Source organism: Neltuma alba, unplaced genomic scaffold, assembly GCF_004799145.2.
Source record: "Neltuma alba isolate B1F8T4 unplaced genomic scaffold, ASM479914v2 tig00007094_pilon, whole genome shotgun sequence".
NCBI lineage: Eukaryota > Viridiplantae > Streptophyta > Magnoliopsida > Fabales > Fabaceae > Neltuma > Neltuma alba.
This window is the reverse complement of record NW_021634665.1, coordinates 10325-31693: the sequence shown is the minus strand read 5'-3', so window position 1 is coordinate 31693 and position 21369 is coordinate 10325. Positions and strand designations below refer to the sequence as shown.

At 36.6% G+C, this 21369-nt stretch overlaps 2 protein-coding genes across 4 annotated transcripts; one reads left to right on the top strand and one right to left on the bottom strand.

The window, feature by feature from the left end:
* Positions 1 to 934: 934 nt before the first annotated feature.
* On the bottom strand, positions 935 to 12027 carry LOC114751759 (1-phosphatidylinositol-3-phosphate 5-kinase FAB1B). 3 transcript variants are annotated; one of them, XM_028940429.1, is made up of 12 exons: positions 10476 to 12027; positions 9285 to 10025; positions 8036 to 8189; positions 7567 to 7911; positions 6417 to 7310; positions 5993 to 6324; positions 5507 to 5630; positions 5267 to 5437; positions 3812 to 4490; positions 2958 to 3706; positions 1707 to 1973; positions 935 to 1586 (listed from the first exon to the last, which is right to left on the bottom strand). In XM_028940429.1, the coding sequence occupies exons 1-12, from the start codon at positions 11093 to 11095 to the stop codon at positions 1269 to 1271; spliced, it is 5394 nt and encodes a 1797-aa protein (XP_028796262.1). In that variant the 5' UTR covers positions 11096 to 12027; the 3' UTR covers positions 935 to 1268. The 3 variants fall into 3 exon arrangements, with proteins under 3 accessions (XP_028796262.1, XP_028796261.1, XP_028796260.1); XM_028940428.1 differs by having other exon boundaries at positions 2958 to 4490; positions 10476 to 10581; positions 10678 to 12027; XM_028940427.1 differs by having other exon boundaries at positions 2958 to 4490.
* On the top strand, positions 3462 to 19875 carry LOC114751760 (translation initiation factor eIF-2B subunit alpha-like). Its single transcript, XM_028940430.1, has 8 exons — positions 3462 to 3473; positions 9033 to 9041; positions 12645 to 12649; positions 15714 to 16283; positions 18155 to 18307; positions 18386 to 18527; positions 19018 to 19259; positions 19418 to 19875. The coding sequence occupies exons 4-8, from the start codon at positions 15822 to 15824 to the stop codon at positions 19622 to 19624; spliced, it is 1206 nt and encodes a 401-aa protein (XP_028796263.1). The 5' UTR covers positions 3462 to 3473; positions 9033 to 9041; positions 12645 to 12649; positions 15714 to 15821; the 3' UTR covers positions 19625 to 19875.
* Positions 19876 to 21369: the final 1494 nt, after the last annotated feature.

The following is a 21369-nucleotide window of genomic DNA, read 5'->3' as shown; positions in this document are numbered from 1 at the left end:
GTTTTGTGGGGAAATCAAATTCTGGAAACATGATAGCACGATCAGTGAGACCGAGGTATATAATCAGTTTAAATCTTACTTTGAAGTGAAACCTTAACGCCAAAGGACTTCTAACTAAAAAGAGAATAATTGGTCTCCTGTTCAGGGATGTGTCATGTGATTTTCTTTTTCTTTTTTTGGGGTAAAAGAGAGGGCAAAAAATTGCCCAAACAAATAAACTCAGGTCATGGGGGAATCAGATCCCACTCTTTCTCTAGCCACTAAAACCAGTAAATCTGGTGGACAATAATTAAAAAAAGAAGATCTAGAAAGACCCTCCTTTGCAAGTGCATCCGCAAGCTGACTTTGCTCCCTTGGTATAGCCTTCAACTCTAGGCTCCAGTGCAGTCTCATAAGATTTAAAATCTGCATAATGAGAAGACTACCTCCTGCAGTACTCGTGCTGCCCTTTAACGTATCCACAATATTCCTACCATCCGGATTTTTTATCCTTCTCCTTTCTCTTAAATGAGTTCAAGGCCAGTTTTGAGCTCAAAGGCAGAGGGCCTTCTCATGAATTTGTAGCCCTTGCGAAAATGTTACGAGGCTTTTTTTTTTTTTTTTCTCCTTTATAATATTCCAAATAATCGATGTCTTACGATTACAAAAATCAGATGATTCATGGTGAAGAAGATGAAGGACGGCTACTGTATTCCCCCCCCCTCTTTTCTTTTATCTAATCACGGGTACAGTGACCCAATTTTGATGGGAATATATGTTTAGTAATATACATATTAATTATCAATAATGAAGAAATGTGATCATAATAATTAAGAGTAATGCTATTGTTGCTGACATAATTGAACTATTTGAGGAAAATACACAGCCCCAACGTCTAATACAAGGATAATTGCCAATTAAAGGCTTGGAAGCTAAGCAGTTCTGGTAATTGAGATCTGAAAAGAGCGTAAACTGATGGTCCAAACAAATTTAAATGATGTACAAATTGTGATACTAAATACATGACTAAAATTTTTGTACAGAGTTTCATCCAGAGGTCATCAAATATTTCACCCCAGACAAGCATCCTTTATTTTCTAACAGCCTTTTCTTTGTTTATCTTCCAACAAGTAATTCACCAATCTTTCACTGATAATATTACAGATGAAAGAAACAAAATTCCTATGAAAATTAAGGGGAAAAAGGAAAAAAGAGAAGAGAAAATGGTATGGGGGATCTAATTTACCAGACAGGAAGAAAAATTTAGAGGAAGAAGGCTGATCAAATAATCATTTTGGTGAACTCTTGGGTTGTGTATTCTCTTCATATGCATCAGACTGGGAGTTATTAGGTGCAGGAGGCCACTGGTCTGGAAGCATGAGAAAATAAGTGGTCATTGCCTTCCTGAACCTTTTCTTATATTGCTTGGGTGATATCACAGTTGGAGATGAGTTTTTCGATCCTCCCAGTATGCCAGAAGCTTTAACCCATGTTTCAAGATGCTTGTCCCAGGTATACTGTCTCATGTAGTCTATGATTCCAAGAACTAATTCATGTTTCTCATCATCCACCCCAAGGAGTAACGAGTAATCCATTACATCAACTGACTGCAGAATAACATAAAATATACATGAAAAATGGGGATAAAAAATCATTTGCAACATGCACAGGAAAACAGACAATAAAGAGAGGGAAGAACAGCAGAGATATGAAGCTTTGATGCTTACAGCAAGGAAAGCAGTGTCATTCCAGACAGCTCTCTCCAACACCCGTTTACCCTTGTTGCTCACAAAAATAGGAGAAGTTGGCATTGATTCAATCAAGTTCTGGTCAAGCAGAACTTTGTTACTCCCGCTAGAATCTGGATTATAGCGAGACCTGGCAGATCCTTTGAGATCATAGAGCCGTGTCACACTCCTCCTGAACAGAAGATTCTCCATAACCAGAACGTCCATCCTCGATTCTTTCCCTCCTTTAGGATGCTTTGACTTGACCTTTACAAGATAAACCCAACAGTAGATGAAGTCATCAGGATCACATGTAGTTAAGCGGAGCAAAATTCAGGATTATTTAGCACCAATCCAATGAACAATTAACTTCAAGATATGATTTATAGCATTGTCCTTCCCATTTTCCAATAATAATCCCTTGTTTGCATTTGGCAAAAAAGGCTAACAAATGTCAATGTCGAAGTACAGAAACTTGAATGCTATTACAACTTCAACAATATAAACATTATATTAGCATTGTGTGTGGAATAATGAAACAAAGTTAGAATCTTATCACAAAATCCATTACCCTAGAGATGAAAAAACATGGATGTACAAGTTGAGTTATATGGTTCTAACTTCTGAGATAACTACTGCTTAATACTAAAACTGGGTGCTGCATAGGCATGGAATACAAAAACTGAGTGACACGTATACGAAGAAATAATGGATAATATAAGAATAGTAATCAGCTCTAAGTTGGTTGAGGTCTGTTAGAGGTAACCAGCAAGAATATCATATGGTCATTATCAAGAGAATTGCAGTTTTTGTATGCATGTATATAATGGCCTTGTCATTAAACCATAAGTATAATAAAAAAACCTCTACTACTAGGTCTTAATAATTTACACAAGCAAAATCACCTTCAAACTTTGACCAAGTAAATGACGTTTCTGTTGCATACTGCTATATGAAGGATTCATTCATATTCTTCCAATCCGCAGCATTTAAAAAAAAAACAAGAAAAGGAAAAGGAAAAGATAATCTGTATTGGTGTGCTTACATGAGATGTAACTTTTTATTAAAAAACTTTAGAAAAGATAGAAGGCCATTAACCCTTTACTGTCATTAACAAGGCTAATTCTAATTTGTCCTTCTTGATGCCCAAAAAAGTCGCGTCTCAAACCTTAGACTTGCAAGTATTCGACTAATAAGCCTATAAAGACAATCATTTAGGAGGTTCAAATTTTAGGCTCTAAGGACAAGCACCTGGTATATCCCAAGAATCTTTGCCAGACACGTTGGGCTTCCTGAGTGTATTGATTCAGAAAGGTATTTGAAGTATTCAGGAGCAATTTTAATAAATGATTCAAGCTCTGTTTTTGTGACTTGTTTGATGATAAACCGATCATCCAAAGTTTTTGCGAAGAATACATTGCTCTTTCCTCCTTGAGCTCCCCATTTCTTGCACCGACTCAGAGACCTTACATAGTCCAGCTCTGAAGAGCAACAAACCCTTCTTAAGGCTTCAAACCACTTGGCATAGTAACAAGTCACTGTATGTTTCACTTTACCAAGGGGACCATCTTCTCCAAAGGAAACTTTGACATGCATGGACTTCGTATATAACAAAGGATCCAATGTGGATGCATTACGAGACCCAGGCATGGATGTTTTCATGTCATCTGTTAATGCCAAACTTCTCAGAAATTGAAAAGTTGAATCATCAGCAGGATGAAATGCTTGGAAGTTGCTTAAATCAGAAAAATATGATGATGCCTTGGAGTCACCCCCATCTTTTGGTCTTTTTTCATCATCAATCAATAGGACATGATAGTCCCGTGACATTAAGGCATAAGATATTATACTTGTGGGTTCATCATCATATACTGGAATTACAGTGTCATTAACACCAATGGGCAGAAGCAGCCTTGCCCCACGTTGGAGTTCCAGTTTCCAGAAGGATGACGATACATAAACAGGATGCTCATCCAGAGTATCAAACTTCTGTGCACTGCCTAAAAAGTTCTTGTCAAATGAAGGGTATAAGTTTAGAAAGGGAATTGCTAACCAGCTTAAAGAATCTTCCACATTATCAAGGCTCTTAGAGGCACAATACATACTTTTAGACTCCCTCTGGTCATCTGCATGATCCTCTAGACTGGATGCTTCTCTCTTTCTACTCGTAATCAAAGAATCTGCTGCAGTTGTATCAGGAGTAACAGAAGTAATGTCATTTGTTAATCCAGATGGTAAGTGGTTTTCTCCTGTCCATTTTGCGTCAAGGGTATCTGATATGTTGGGCATGCTAAGAAGCTGCCCATCAGAGAGGGTTCTGAAAACTCCTAAGCCAAGGTCTGAATGGTCTGATTGAGCATTTATAGAATCACTGATTGAACGATAAGGTTGGCCCTCTCTCTCATAATTAGAACTTTTGGCAGCATCAAATTCTTCATGAAATGCATCAGATTGGGAAATGTTGTTATCAACTGCTCTACCCAGGTCAGGGTTACCATTAGGCTTTAAACCCAAAAATATAGAGTCATTACCATTGTCGCTTCTTTCTGGCATAAGGGCATCATTAATCTGGTTTTCAGTAATGTTCCTCTTCTTGTCCTCTGAAACCGGACTGCTTGAACCATTTTGCTTGCTGGTATTAACTAATTTGGCTGCATGGTCAAGGCGGTGGTCCCACACAAAAGACTGGAAAAGTAACTGTCTCCTTAAACGATAGATTTCAAGAATGTCAATCCCCGGTTGGTCCTTTCCCTTTTCGTGGTTCAAAAATTTTTGAAGTTCCTCCTATGAGAACAGAAAATGCAAAAAAAAAAAAAAAAAGAAGAATAAATACAGACTGTCAAATATATGGTATTTATATACTGCTCCGGTTATTAAAAAAAAATTAAATAAAACTTCTGTAAATTTGAAATGCTACGGTAGATGACAAAAAATACGGACAGCATAGTAAGATAAATTCCAAAATGACAAGAGGTTTCAGTTAACATGTGCAACCAAAGAAAGGACAAGAAAATAATGACAGAGGGAAACATATTAAGAGATACCAGGGATGTGACAACTTATAATTCCCAAAAAGGTTTTATATATCGTCTTTCTTTTATTTTCTGTAGGAGTTTAATATATTTTTACCAACTCGTTCGTAGAAGAGAGTAAGCCGTTCCAATTTGCTCTATATGCTGAAGGCACCAGTGGCTAGGGAATATTTTAGAAGGACTAAGCAGATGATGTAGGCAATAAGGCTGTGAGAAGGTTGTTATGGGTTGGGCAATTCTGTTATGGGTAGGAAGGACAACTTTTGAGATGGTTTTCTTGAAAAATTGCTCGCATCTTCAAGGCTCAGAACTATCATTAATTGTGTGATTTTGCCACAGTATTTTACCATACTGGTTGATAGCTTCTTTTGCTTTTTTAATTCTGTTAGTTCTGGCGTCTTTCATATAAATTTCTGGAGCATTTGCCGCGGTTCCATCATTTACACAAACAAGTGATCATAAAGTTCACCATTGGACAAGATACCGGACAAGATTTCAAATCCACATATTTATAACTGGAGGCCTCACCTCAAACTCTGCTTTCTCTTTTTGCAACATCCCTTCGAGTTCAGCAACTTGACGTCTATATTCCGATGTTTTAAGGCCACTACTAACAGGTACTGAACTAGATCTTTTTTCTCCAATTTGACTAAGAGCATTAAGCACTTCAGAAAATAAAAGCTCTGCCCGGTTAATCACCTGTTACAAGCAGAAATTAGGTCGCCTATCACAAATAATTTTAAGATGTAAGGCAGTTAATATTGAAACCTCATCTGTTTCTTTCTGAATCCACTCCTGAATCCCATTGTCAAAAACCAGTTGGTGTGGGGGAAGGTATATAGAATGAAGGTCAATTGATGCATACCGAAAACAAGCAACCATATTCCCAAATCTGCACATAAAAAATCACATCACAGAGAGATAATGAAAAGTATGAGTTTAATGAACTAATGAATCTCACCATTTGAAATACACTTAAGCTACAGAAAAATTTTACTTTTGAATTGCCATAATAAGACAAGAATGAGTTGTTTTCATAAAGATGTGTTAAACCTAGACGGAATTCTCAAAGGTTACCAAAGACTGCATCTATTAAAACTTTCAATCAGGATTAACCAAAAGCGATATTTTCAGTTTAAACATTGGTCACAAAAGCCACAGACTTAGTCTTTCTTTACACATGTTTAAAAAGCTCTAACTTGGGCCAGATATTGGTATACTTCATATATGAGAAAGCAAAAAGATGATAATCACCCATAAAAACGAAGACTATCTCTGTGTAGAGAGTGGCCACAGCTTGCCACCCTGCTTGCTGCAGCATGGTTCGAGAAACTGAGCTCCAGAAATTTCCCAAATGATAAACCCCAAGCAGCATCAGACATTATTATTCTATGTGTAGCAGGAGGATAACCATTGACTCTTGGACACCGCAAGCATCGGTGCCACATCCAGATCTTTCCCTCTCTTTCACCGGGTAGCAGAATTTCGGGTATTTTTTTAACTGATATGGTGAGGGTCCCCTGACGATGAGTATAGCATTGGACATGTGCTTCTGAAGGCATTTCACAAGAACTGCATCTATAGCTCTGAGTAACAATGCAGTTTATCACATTTCAGAATGATTGCATTAAATCTAAGAACAAAGACATTCACAATTATTCATTGATTAAAAACCAACCTGATCAAATAAATGATCCCGCAGAAAACGACCCAAGGGTTTATCAAAGTTGCCATAATATTTAATTCGAAATAGATGGGACTTCTCACATTCAGTTCCCTTCCATACACACCGGGAGGACACGGACACTAAAATGCTTTGATGGTCAGAAAAAGAAGAGAACTCTTCTTTTAGAGGTATTGGCTCTTCATTCATGAATCCTTGCCCCTTGGAATGGTTCTGAACATCTTCTGGAGATAGAAGCTCTGAATCACTTAGTTGGCTATTGCAGACTTCTCTGTGGCCATTTTGAGGAGTGCCTGATACTACATCATTTTCTAGTTTCTCCAAAATCGTACAGCCATTTTCATTAGTATGATTATCCATGACTGAAAAGCAGTTGCTCATCACAGAAGTTTCAGGCACTAGAGATATTTTGTAATCCACTTCATTTCTTTCTTTACAAGAAAGAAGGGTTTTGCCATAACAATCTGAAATTGTATTCCCTGAAATAGTGGCAGAAGAGTAAGAAGCAATTGGGTGACTAATACTTGAACCAATTTGCTCTGATTGATAATGGTCACTAGAAAAAAGGGGTTCTGTTCTGCAGACCAATGAGGCTAAATCAGCAACTCTACCACCTTTCTGGTGTTCAGTGTTAGGTCTCGGCTCCTGAGACTTTCCATGGCCAGAAATGGTGAAGCCAGGCACTGTTGAGATGGACCCATCTATGCATGGAGGACTATCTGGAAGGGCCACAGTTATTGGACTTTTCAATGGAAGTTCTGGCAGGGAGGCTCCTTCGTCAGCAAGAAAAGAGGTTTCCAGAGCCAAATGGTAAGCAGCAAAAAATCCATACTGAACCACATGCTTTACCTTCTTCAATTCATCTTTATCGGCCCCTCTTAGTAAAATCTGCCAGAGGAGAAATTAAGGATGTAAGCGAACATTTCCTACAAGAATCCAGACTACTGCTGGGCCATAAGAAATGACATCTAAACAATAGCAAAACAGGTAAGATGATATTTTATTGCATAAATCGGTCAAAAGAAAACAGACAGCATGAAAGCTATATCTATATTGACACAAGAATGATCTGAGTTATGTTTGGTGTTCCACAAATTCTCTTGTTTGTAATATCACATTGCAATTATCCATATTTAGGACTTACTGTGCAACCCAATGGTTTTGGACAGCCTTCAAAAAACATCAATGTCTTGACAGTTTTCTTCCTGTCCTGACTAGCACTACCATGGTCTTCAAGAATCTTTTCCACATGAAACTTCTCACAGTAGCCCAACTTTGGTGAAGAGAGATGATCAATTGAAGGCGCTATTTGAGCACCTGCACAGCGTGCTATACGCTCCAAAAGCGGCCTCTTGACATTGAGAACTAGTGATATGTTTTTCCCAAGAAGATATTCTTGTGCATATCGAGAAACTGATTTCTCTACCAGAAGTACATCAGGATCGTGTGCAGCTATTTTGGCCACTGCCATCTTGAGATGGTCCATTTCCTAGATAACACAAGGGAAAACCCGTCAACATAAACTCAAATATGTGTAAAGTTCTATATATATCAGTCTGTGCACTGCCAAACAAGTGGCAGACTAAACTAAAAAAATGGTGAACTATCACAACCTGCTGCAAAAGTGTATCTACACTGGATAAAAGGTTGGTAACACGCTGGTACTCAAGAGCTCCTCCAAGGATCAACAAGCGAGCTCTGTCTACTTTGGATGTCATACGCCGATGAGCCACATTTTTCTTACAAACAACTCCTTTAATCACAACACTGGAAGATTATAAAATTCAACCAATAAGGTAAAAAGATAAATGAGACTGAAACAAGTGAAAGTTCCTTTTGATCCATGGTATAGTCTAATAATCTATTACAAGTTATAATATAACTTAGATAAGAAACAGTGATCAACAGTATGGGCATGTTTGTTTAACCTTAAAAACTGATTTTGAAATTATTTAAAAGAGTGATGGTTGTTTTGCTCATCTCATAAAATCTTTAGACAATAAAGGACATAAAAAAGCACTTCTACGAAAGTGATTATTTTAAAAATCCAATCCAAGTATAATAAGCTGAGAACATATCTTTTTCAAGCTAATAAGGTGATGGTTGTTTCATGTTTAGCTTAATTGAAATCACTTTTTTGACCTTAAATAAGCAGGCCCTGAAATCGGAAGAGATAAAATTAAATTTCAAGTTAGTCTTTTGTGAGGATTCAGCAACAGAAAGAAACAACTTGATTACCATGCACATGGAAGTTGTTATTAATTACGTAATCCCACATTGCAAAATAAAGAAAGAGAAAGATACATGACAGTGCACAACAGTGAAGACTTTGTGGCTTCAGATTCAATAGACAGTTTCTGTTTGATCTCGTCACACTTCCTCAATGTGTTTTACAATGCCAGATGCATATCCAGCCACAGACTATACAGATCATAAGTTTTGAGTCATCTGATTTTTTCAATTTTAATTTCTTAGTACCTGATCAAGATACCTGACTATTATTTTGCAAGTTATGTCTGTCTCCCATGATTCATTTCCCCCTCAAAATATAGCAACATTCATGAATGATGATGTGAAAAACATAATAAAAGGCCACAAAAAAAAAGGCAGAAGGGAAGAGTTACAGTCAACCCAAACTACAACGACACTCACAAGGAAAGCACACAAGAAACAAGAAATCTGTGGATAAAGAACAGTGGGTGCCTGCTTATCTACATGCACGGGACCTTGGGATGGTTTCCATCTTTTGATACCTTGAAACCCACCACCAGATGACAACCAGCTTATGAATTGATTTCGAAGGATATGAAACATCAGCAAATGGCATTAAACATGAATAATCATATGGATTGGAGCATTTACCTTTCGCAGGGACTCCCACTTGCTATGCATTTCACTTTCACATATCCACCAGGATCCATTCCACCACTTTGGCTCGTATCTGGTTTAAGTAGAGAAGCAGCCTCCCAAGACAGAGATGTAACAATCTCCAACCAACTATTTTTGTGATTGTCTTCAACAGGTAGGTTCTCAACCTGTAACAGCTGAGCTATCAAAGCCCTAAAATGCCCACCAACAACATTCTTCAAGGCTTTCTTGTGCTCTTCACTTAACCTATCCCTGTGGCGAGACTCTCCACTTCCAAAACTACTTGAAGAACGTAAGTACCCCCACTCTCCTGCAGCATTTGCATCACCATCACCATCACCATCATCATCATCATAAAATAAACTAGCTTCTTGATCATCTTCTTCAGTTTCTGGCTCCGGAGGGAGCCAGAGAAGCCCATTATTTTCAAAATCTACAGGTTCAACACCAACATCCTCGGAAACATAAAAAGATGAAGGTGCTTCATTTTCATCACCAATATCATGTTCATCTTCATGTTTTCCAATAGCTGGGTATTCTTCCAAAGCCTGTGCATCAAAACTTTGGTGTGTTGAATTGTTGCAATTGTCTCCTTCAGAATGCAGGTTTTGTGAGCCATCCATGTTGCTTATTCCATTTAATTCAACTTGATTATAGTAGCCATTCAAATGAGGATAATGCCCCATTTCAGAATCTGATTTGTAAACACTGTACTCTTCCTCCTCATCATCAGTCCTGAGGTAAGACGAAAGTAAATAATCCATGAAAATCTAAATAAATTAATGCATGTTTTCCTCGTTTTCCAAAGCAGTACCTCTCATGGAATGAATAGTTCTTAAATACAAAGTTGCATGTTGATGAGGAATGCATGTAATAGATATATTACTGAGAAATCTATCAGAGATTTCCATCTACATCTTCAGATCCTTTCTCCCTTGATGAGTCTTAAGTCTAACCCAATCTCACGAGTATATCCTTATGTCACCAGCCTATGCAACTAATATGTAATTATTATACACACACACAGAGTTATAAAGCTGTCTTTGAATTTTTCATGGACAGAAGGAATGATCAATTATATATGCAAACACAAATGACATGAAGTATGTCTGTGCGGAGAAAGATGAAGATAAGTGATCACATGAAAATTATCTGTGTCAGTGAACCTAAGAAAGATTAATATACCGTAACATTGAGAATCCATATTGCTTATGTGATGCATTCCCCAAGTCTGCTTCATGATCATTGCACCTTCTCAGTGCTGATAAACATTCCTTGTCAATGCCTTCACCTGTCATGGATGATTGATGCAGGATCAGATCAGAACTCTGCTGTGTTTGTTGATAAGGATCAGTGGAATAAGGAATGGAGCAAAAAGTGGCTGTACTGTTATTAGCAGTTCCAAACGAATTGATGCTGGTTGAGCTTGAAGTTGACAGTGAAGCACTGTTATCCTGATTAGAAACCTGAATCTCTTTCTCAGAAGCAACCGTGCCCTGCTCCCATTGTTCGTAACAATAATTGCAAACCCGAACCTTTTCCTGCTCTTCCCAAGTATTCCTTTGGCAACTAGATGGAGCTGGAACTGAGTTTGTTGTGCATTTGGCACAGAAAATGCGTCCACAAAGACGACAATGATGTCTGCGATTAATTAAGTTGAACGGCGAATCACACTGATAACACACCGTACAACTCTGGTCAGGCATCCAAAAAACCTTTGACACCTCATCTGGCTCAGGTTTCCAGGGATTCCAAGACCTGATGATACTGATAAGTTCAGAGAAAGTCTTCTCTGGAGCATCCATTGACAAATAATCCAGCTTCTCTGTTCATCATGACAAGCCCATTTACTACTGCCTATTCCTTTGACGCCATGTTTTGGCTGTAAGATTCAACCACAGTCAAAACCAAGAAACTGAAAAGGAATGAATTCAATCCCGAAGATATTAAGTAACAGCCACCAAAACTTCAAAGGAAATCCCAATGAATCCAAAATTCAATTTTCCAGATCCACAGACAATCCCCAGTGTCGTTGGAGCAGTTTCTGGCTTACTCTAGGTCCAAAATGAGACTTCTTCACCTATTCAACACTTTGAAAAACCAACAGTCACCTCAGTAAACGAAATCCTACTCCTCTTTGAGCCCAACCAACTCTGATCACAAATTTATCAACACCATAAAACATAGACACCGGCTAGACTATTGCTATCAGAAAAACCACAGCAAATTAAACGATTGATGCAAAATCACTGAATATAAGTTAAAAGCTCAAATCTGCATGAAATCTCTTCTTCATCAATGCGTAAGAATTCTTGTCAAGAACTTTACCAATCAAACTCACTCCTGATGCCCAGGTGATCAAACAGATACTTCAAGCAGAGTCCTACAGGATGATGATTAGATTCCCGATAAATTGATATAGAAGACCTTCTTCAGTTTAAATGGGCCTAAAGCAATATTGGTGTCGCCTACTTAACACAGACCCTGTACAGGAGAAAGCCCAAACAGAGACACAGGAACCAGGGGGGCAGAGGGTAAGCTGCAGGTGAAATCAAAGAACAGAACAGCGAGCGAGAAACGAGACGTTTCAGAATAAATCATTGTGAACTTCAATTTTGGATCATGATCGTTCTCGAAACACTTCCTTCCAAGTCATCCGTCCTCAATTTATATGCAGAAGAATCAAGCAAATAGAGATTTAGACTAAGAATTATAAAACCTCTGAAGCTGAAATTGTCCCCGGCACAAGTTTTGATCATGAGAACCGGGCCACAATTTTTGGTCTTCATTTATCCTGTCGTTTTCGAAGCTAGTAGTCTTCATGGTTTTCGCCTTTTTTTTTTAATGTGACCCAGATCGTGACCCGGGGAACGTGTCTGCATGACACATCCGAAAGATTTAAATTTAAAATTAAGAAGATTATTTTTGTTATATCAATATTAATCATGCTTCAAGATGATTAATATTTTTAAATCATCATTTATATTTTTCATTTACAACTAAAACATCAACCTGACACTTTTGTTTTCTTTAAGATACTTAAAAAGGGAAAGAAGAATCCCTCATTATACCACTCATGATTTCTCCAAAATAATTACCAATTATGTTGATAAAGCATTCAATATAAATATTTTATTGAATGAAATATTTAAATTAAAATAGTAAATAATAAACGATTACACAAATGAGGTGACAAAGCTGGAGCCTGGAGGCGCCGTTATATGGGGTGTAAACATTAGCCAAGTGGACTTTTTTTTTTTTTTTTAAATCACCGATTGAAGAAAAGTCGCCGTTCGTTCAACATTATCCAATTAACAAAAGCGCGTGCACGGCGCAAACCGCGGTTCAACTCAGCCGGGGTTGACCACAGACATTCGGAAAACCGGCTTCGGTATTATCGAGGAAAGGATCCGACCTCATTTTTTAAAAAAATTATTTATTGATATATTAAAGTAAATTAATTTTTTTGGGGTGTGTCCAATAGAAGAAGTGCTTTTTAAGGTTTTTCCTTCCTTGTGAAATGATGTTTCTGATTTTGGACCCCATCACAGTCGCTAACTTGGGGAACAAGGCTCGGTTTCTCTTTTACCCCTTGCATAACTCAAAATAGTAATCTCCTACTTCCTCTTTTTACTTTTTATAATTAATTATTAATCTCTAAAATGTCAAAATATAATAATGTTCACAATATACTTAGGCATCATTTTCGGATGGCAATTCAGCTCTATGATCCCAATTGTTGGAATTTAATAAATTATTTTCATCAAGTATTGGGATGAATGGTACAGCATTTAAATGTAGACACATTCTTTTTTAATTTTAAATGTGTAAACTAAAAAATCTTCAAAATAAATCTTTCTTGAACGCGTTTAGTAATATGGAGATGAATGCTTGTTTAGAATGGCTTAAGTAATAGGTTTAAGTAATAACTTTTTTATCGTAATTTACAGAATACTACCTCTGATCATTAATATAAGACTTTATTTGATTTCTATTTTAATCCTAAATATAAGATTACAATCCACTTTTTCTCTAATATTTATGTATTTTTTTCAAAATAGTCCTTCTAATAATAATAATGATTCTAGCCAACACACTTGATTAGTAAGGATATTTTAGGAAAGATGACACCTATTTATTATAAATAACTAACTTAATTTATTTTTTTTAATATTTTTAAATTAATCAACTAACTCTTATAATTAAAATCGGAGATAATATGAAATAAGTATGTGAAGGGAATTTTATTTCCACTCAAAGACCTTTAGGTGACCACGAAAAAGTAATGAAGCAGGTAGGGAAGTTCCACAGAGAAGGCAACAGTTGGCCTTGGGTTGGTATAAGAGAAGCAACAGCATTATTGGATAGGAAAAACAATCATTTCCAGCTGTATGTTTCTGCCAATTTTTTTTGTTGGCCTTTTTTTCTTTTTTGTGATCAACTTCGATTTTCCGATGCTGTGAGGTGGAGGTTGAAGAGGACGCTGAAAATGGAAAGTACGCAATCTCGTGAAGTCGGTGATTTGGAGAGGGACTTCATTATTATTATTGTTTGCTTAAAAACCTTACCAATTTCAGGTCGTTCACTTGTTCTGGTACAAGTATATATCTTCCCACCTCATCGCTCTTATTTTATTTTTTCTTCTTCCTTTCTTTATGGCATTGATCAATCAGACATCGCTTGTGGTTCTTACAGCATGCCAGCTGGAGAATCATCAAGCATATTATAATTATTTTGAGGGAAAAATCTTCCATAAAAAAATCATCAATTATTCCGCCACATTATCACCTTTGTTTCAATTTTTTCTAGCCATATGTACATCGTCTATATATGAATTTAAATATGAATTTTTATTATTTTGATATTTTTAATTTAAATTAAAAATATAAAATAATATTTTTGTATTATTAATTTATGAAAGCAATCACAACGATAAATCTTTTTTTTTTTTTAAACATGACCATTGCCATATAACTTTTGTATTTCAAATGTGATGATCACATGCTCATTCTAGGCTAATAGAGAGGGTTGAAATAAAAAAGCATTTTCTTTTTGGAGCTCTTTGATCTCGCCCTTCTCCCTTGAAAATAGAAAGAACTAAAAGCGGGGAAAAAAAACATAACGTTTTTGTTTCTAGCAATTGACTGAAGCCCAAGAATTTAAGCCCAAAAAGCAAAGGAACCAGGGGCCCAAAAGATGTTCTCGGTGAATGCAGAAGCCTAGGCCTAAGCCCGACAAACCTTCATTAGTGGGACTAAGGAAGGAAAGCAGACTGTTTCTAACGGCCTTTTTTTAAACTTTTTTAAAACCACAAGCCAACGAGAATTAACTAAGAAAGTAGTTCATAATCCACAAAGTCATAAGTTTTAGTACAACTTACCTACAATTTTTTCTTACAAAGAACAAAAAAAGAAACTATCAACAGGGGTTGGGTCTAGTAGAAGAAACTAATCTTCCATAACATGATAATCTAAGATTCAAATCCTCTATAAAAGAAGTGCCCATATTTAATATTCCTCCGATTCTTAATATATGACCCAATTATTGAGTTGGTTTTGGTCCTAAATATAAGACCCATTTCCCATATTTATCATTTTTCTCTAAATTACCCCTATGGATACTCCCTCAACCATAATCAAATAGAAGAGGGAGATGGGATATTAAGAAAGATGATTATGGTGTTTTAAGAAAAATGTGTCACTTTTCTTATAATTAACCAATTTATCTAACTTCCTTAATCTAATCAAATTAGTTAAATGGGTCTTATATTAAGGACCGGAGGAGTATTAAATAATGACAAAATTGTCCAAATAAAAAGATACCTGTATGGTGTGCCCACCCAAAAAAAAAAAAGAAACTGATGATATATATATATTAATTATCAATATTTGCATAAAAAAATCCGATATAGAATATAAATTCACAGTAACTGTTTATATAAATCACATTAATTTTCTAACAACCCATTCAGTGGAATTTCAGTTAACCTTGCAATCAGCCGGAGATATGCTTATAAAATAAATTGAAAAGTAGTTACCTTAAACATAACACTTGCTATGCTGAGCAACTTTGAGCTGATTTAAACCTAAAATCACAGTTAAAGATCAATCAACACAAATAAAATAAGCATTTGTCATTACAAATACAAATCCACCCAACGGCATGGCAAAACAATTAAGCCATAGCAAAGCCCTGTCCTTTCTCCTTTGATACCCCTTCCTTTTTTAAAAATTTTAATAATCATGATTATTATTAGCAGCCTTGAAACGGGGAAAACTGGAAACGAGGTCGTTTTTGCGGGAGACGCTTCTTGACAGTTGCTTATCGCCCGGTTTAACACCATTATCTTCCCTCTCTCTTTCTTTCTTAAACACAGTGATTTGCGATTGCAGAACCCCGATCTTCCATTTCATAAGGCATCAGATTCCTTCAATACTTTTGCGGCAAACTTGCTTCCTCTTTCCTCCTTTTCTCTCCGGGGAATAAATTACCTGAGAAAGTGACTAGTCTCGCTCGTACCTCCACGTATAGATGTGGTATAGATCAGCATCTTTTATTCTCGACAACAGGCTGCAAAACGACGCCGCTTTGGCACCCGACGCATTTTCAACCTCCCCTCCTGGTGGCACTGGCACTACCCGGACTTCCATGGCCGATGCCCCTCAGAACCCCAACCCTAACCCGACGATTTCTGCTTACTATCAGACTAGGGCGGCGCACCATGGCGTTGTCACCAGTGACTGGCTCGCCCAGGCTCAGGCTGCTATCGACCAGAATCCAGATGGCAATGCTACTTCGGGAAGTGATGTCAGGGGGTTGGATACTGATAAACCGTTTGGCGTGATCGATGAGTTCAATAACTGGCGGAAACAGCCTGATTTGGCCGAAGCCGTGGCGGCCATTCGTGCCTTGGCGGCTGTGATTAGGTCAAGTAAGGCTACGACGATGATGGAGCTGGAAATTGAGCTCAAGAAGGCTTCGGATTCTCTCAAAGTAAGCAAAGTAACAAACTTTGAGCAGTTATAAGGAAACAGTTATTGATTTAAGGCTTTATACCCAAAATATATGGCTGTTTTTATACACAAAGCATTTGATATTTGATCATGTATATTCTGTTGATTTTTGTTGAGAAGTGAGTGTATGTATCGGAATGAATTGAATCGCAAGCTCTTTTATCTGCTGAACTTTTAAGTGGAATTGAGTAAATTACTAAAGGGAGAGGCCGTCCCAAAATATGATGCATTAGGTGATTGTTGAAAGAAGCTATCCTTATTAGGCGAGGTCCCCCAGTATCCCAAATAGCAGAGAGCTTGCGGCTGCCTGCACCACCGTAGTTATTTCGTCCCTCGCAGTTCCACTTAACCTCCAGAATTCTGAATGGTTTCTTACACAACACACCTTAATCCAATGTAGGCTTACCCTTTTGTGCCTCAGCCTGTCTCAATGAAAGCACACCAAACACTAGTTCGTTATGATGAACCTTTTCTACTCCAACCCTTCTCTGGTAAGGTGCCTCAAAACATGGAACTTATGAGTCATGACCATATTTCGGGATCCTAAGCCCAAAGGGATAATGATCCCATAAGTTTTTTTTTTGTGCTGTCAGTATTTTAGGCTTTGTAAACATGTAGGGGAAAAAACTATTAAAGCAGTTGAAGCCTGGAACAAAACCGAAAGGAAGAAGAACGCTCAGGGCAGAAGTTCAATAGTTCAAGGCTCACAGATCACTCGCTACACTTTTCTTTTCTCCTTGGTCTGTTTTTGTCGCCTGAAGTTGGACAGAACAGAGAGGAAGAAAGAAGATTGCGTTGCTTTACATAAGTAGAAAGCTTCATAAAAAATATTTGGACATTCTGATGTGTCACCAAGGCCTTCATAAAAAATATTTGGACATTCTGATGTGTCACCAAGGCCTTCATAAAAAATATTTGGACATTCTGATGTGTCACCAAGGCTTAAGCAGAAGTAGCAAACAGAAGGAATGAGTTATCTTAGTCCAAATATTGTGGCTAGTTTCCAGCTATAATATTTCCCCAGTTAGCCTTCCACTTTCCCTACTCACAATGATGCCTTAAAGTTCTGAGGAATATTTTATTCTGAAAAACAATAATATATTGCTTCCATTTTTTCAACATTACGTCACTTGTCTAATTGATTGGCCAAAAGGAGGAAATAAGTTATTAGAGTATGGCTATTACAGATCATAATGATGATAAGCTCTTCATTCATAAATGTGTAACTGTTGATAGTTCACATGGTTTTATTTTTCTTTCTAAAAGTTAAATTTCAAGTTATCATCTTACTTGAGTAAGAAAACTGTTGGGATCACTTAGCCCATGTAAGAAGCCTTTCACCAATGGCCTTGTGACGCTAAGTTCCCTGTGCTTGTGGGAAGTCGCTGTGGGTTCAATCATGCTCACTTTCAAGTTGTTCCAGCTTGCCCATTTGTACTTAAAAAAAGGGGAAGAAGTCTTTCAGAAATCGAATTGACACATATGCATGGCATTATCCTTGAGAGATTTTGGGTACTAGGACTTTACTTTTTTAGAAGGCAATGCATGAAGATGCTCGTTGTTGATAGCAGAGAGAATGCAGTTCGTTCCATAATGTATGTGATGAAAAATAATATTAATATAGTAGTGATTATTTTTTATTGGTATTAAGCCTACTTCTGGTATGAATTTCGATCTCAGTCTTTGAGTGGTGCTTCTTTTCACAGTTTTAATGCACTGAAAAGTTATCCATCTAGAGCTTAAAACACCCTATGAGTAAAGAAGTTAAGAGTAGGAAATAGGTGCAGCCATGCGGATGTTCAAGAATTCTTGAATTATCTGATTAATTTTTAACTTCTATCTGCTGTACAGTCCTGGGATACAACCTCTATCTCTTTGACAGCTGGCTGCGATCTGTTTATGCGATATGTAACTAGGACTGCTGCCTTAGAATATGAAGACTTTAATTCTGCAAAGTCACGATTAATTGAACGTGCTGAAAAGTTTGGGGAAATCTCGTACAAGGTGAGTCATTGAATTGTTTGCTTTGAGATTCATGAACTCAACCATGCTCATTATTGCAAAAATTACTTTGTTTTGCAGGCTCGTAAAGTTATTGCAATGTTGGCTCAAGATTTTATATTTGATGGCTGTACAATTTTAGTTCATGGTTATTCCAGAGTTGTCCTTGAAGTTCTTAGATTGTCAGCACAAAATAAGAAACGGTTTCGGGTTTTATGTACAGGTTTTCCCCCCTTCAAACTCTTAACTAGACATTTAATGGATATTTAAATAGAGCACCTGGTCAAATTATTTTAATTCATGATCCTTGTCCTCTAAAATAGACAAATTTTCTCATGCAATGCATCTGCATGACATTTGAAGAATGAGTTACACTATTCTTAGCTTGTAAATGCTGTGCTTTTACTATAGATTCTATTGTGTATTGATATTGATTTTACAGTAATTGACCTTGATAGCTCAACCTGAATTTTGGATGAGTTGGATGAGGATATGCGGTTTTATAAAAAGCACATTCCGTACTGGCTTCTCTGTGAAGCTTCTAGCAGGAGAGTTGTGCGCGCGCGTGTGTTTATTTTAAATTCTGATGACCCTGCCACTGGGCGGTGTGCAACTATATTTCTACCCATAATTTCCCATGATTATACTCATTTTGAACTGTAAATCATGGTTGTAGCTCTAAAGTTTCAAACTTTCATTTCCTAAATGTGCAGAGGGAAGGCCAGACCGGTCAGGCTTGCGGCTGTCTAATGAACTGGCCAAACTTAATATCCCCGTGAAACTCCTGATAGACTCGGCGGTAGCATATACCATGGACGAGGTGGACATGATATTTGTGGGGGCAGATGGTGTGGTCGAGAGTGGGGGTATAATTAATATGATGGGAACCTACCAAATTGCATTGGTTGCACACAGCATGAACAAACCAGTTTATGTGGCAGCTGAAAGCTACAAGGTATATATGAACCACACGCTGAGACTCTTCGACTTTTCTTCCAAAAATCTCAATAAAGATTTCATTACGCGTTGATCCTTCTCCACAAGTATAGCATTTTTTTTTTTCCGGAAATGGATATTCCATGTCTTCATGTTTTGTTATGTCTTACTCTGCAGTTTGCTCGTCTTTATCCTTTGGACCAAAAGGATTTGGCCCCTGCCTTACTCCCCATTGATTTTGGTGTGCCTATTCCATCCAAGGTTGAGGTTGAAAGGTCTGCGAGGGATTATACTCCTCCACAATACTTGACACTGCTTTTCACTGATTTGGGCGTTCTTACTCCATCCGTTGTTAGTGATGAGCTTATCCAACTGTACTTGTAGTTGTAGGCACAGCCTTCCATGTACTACGTTTGTCCCCTTATTCTTTTCAAGATAGTGTTCTCATTGGGGATCATGTGTCTGCTGGCCCAATTTTGTACCAAGTTTTGTGCACGTTGCAGCAGCTTAGATATAAATGGGATGCTTTTATTTGCTCAGAATGAAGCTTCTCAGATATTTATTACTCGTTAGGGGGAAAACTTGAAGATGCTAGATTTTTAAAGAAATAAAATTATCTTAATTCTTATAACCCTCATATATTATTGTACATCAATCATACTTTAATTAGAGAACTAAATGATGAGAAGACGAAAATTGCTTGGGAATTTTTCTTAGAAATGAGTCTGTTCGGGAGAGCTTAAGGGGAAAGTATTTTTGTACTTTACAAGATAAAATTTTTTATATATATTTGTTTCATACAATCCAAAAAGAAAAGAGGATGTCTTTATAATATATATTGGAGAATCAAGTGCAATGATTATTGTCCTATTAAATAAATAGGGTTAACTTTATATCATGAAAATATGCGAAGATCAAGTAAAAAAGTTTGTTTGTTTATTCGAAGATCAAGTAAAACAGTTTATTTATTATGAGTCTAAATATTAATATTAATGTTCCGGTCAAAAAAAAATATTAATATTAATGTGGCAGCGCGTACCTGCTTGTGCTGCCAACCTATTTATATATGGTCTATGCAGAAGCCTTAATTATTTGGTAGCAGAGACAAAATTTGTGTTGCGAGGAAACAAAGTAGCTGACGTGTCACCCCTTCGTGATTGACAACGAAGACAAAACTTATTCGGCGGTAAGCATATTGCTCAATTAGTCATTTTGTTTCATATTTACATCAATATGAGGTTTGTTTGAAATCGCTTGAAACAGTTTTTTAATCATAATTTATAAAAATATGAGATAAATATATGAAAAAAAAATTTATCTCAATTTACGTAAAATATTATAAATTGCAGATGCAAACAAGCTCTTGTTCATTCATCTCAACACAACTTACGCTTAATTTAGTTGACACATCCTTTTTAAAATATTTGGGTTGATTCTATAGTATTTTTCTAAAAATTAAATTGATCAGTGTTCCATCTTTTATAGAATAAATATAAATATATTAGTTGAACAGTAAAAAAGGAAATATAAGTTGTAAGACACCCGCGCCCTCCAATTTCATAAGAGTGTTTTTTTGGCCAACAATTTCATAAGAGTTGAATGTAATAAAATATCTCAGTTGAAGAATACATCATATTTCTCTCTTTTGTTAAATTGTCTAGTCTTGTATTCTCCTGGGTCACATCTTCTAAATAGAATATTAAATTCATGAAAATTGGGCATAATTTAGAAAAAAAATGATGTAATTTTGTATATGAATATAATTACATGTGTTGTGCTCTGCATAAGAAGGAAAAAGATATTTGGGTACTAACACAAATAGCTAATCACATCAGTCCCTTTATTCCTGAAAAACTAAGGGGTGTTTGGATGAAACCAAACCGTGGTTTGGAAAAGTGATTTTGGAAAATAGATTCTGGGGATAATAGATTCTGTGAAGAATAGATTTTGTAAAAAAAAGTGATTCTGAGAAGTGAGAGTGTTTGGATAGTTGTTATCAGAAGCACTTTTATATATACAAATTACTAAAAAAAAAGACATAAGTTAATATGATAATTACAGAAAAAATAGATTTTTATGATATATTTTAATTTGAAGGAATAAAATTGTTAATAATATATTTTTTACCA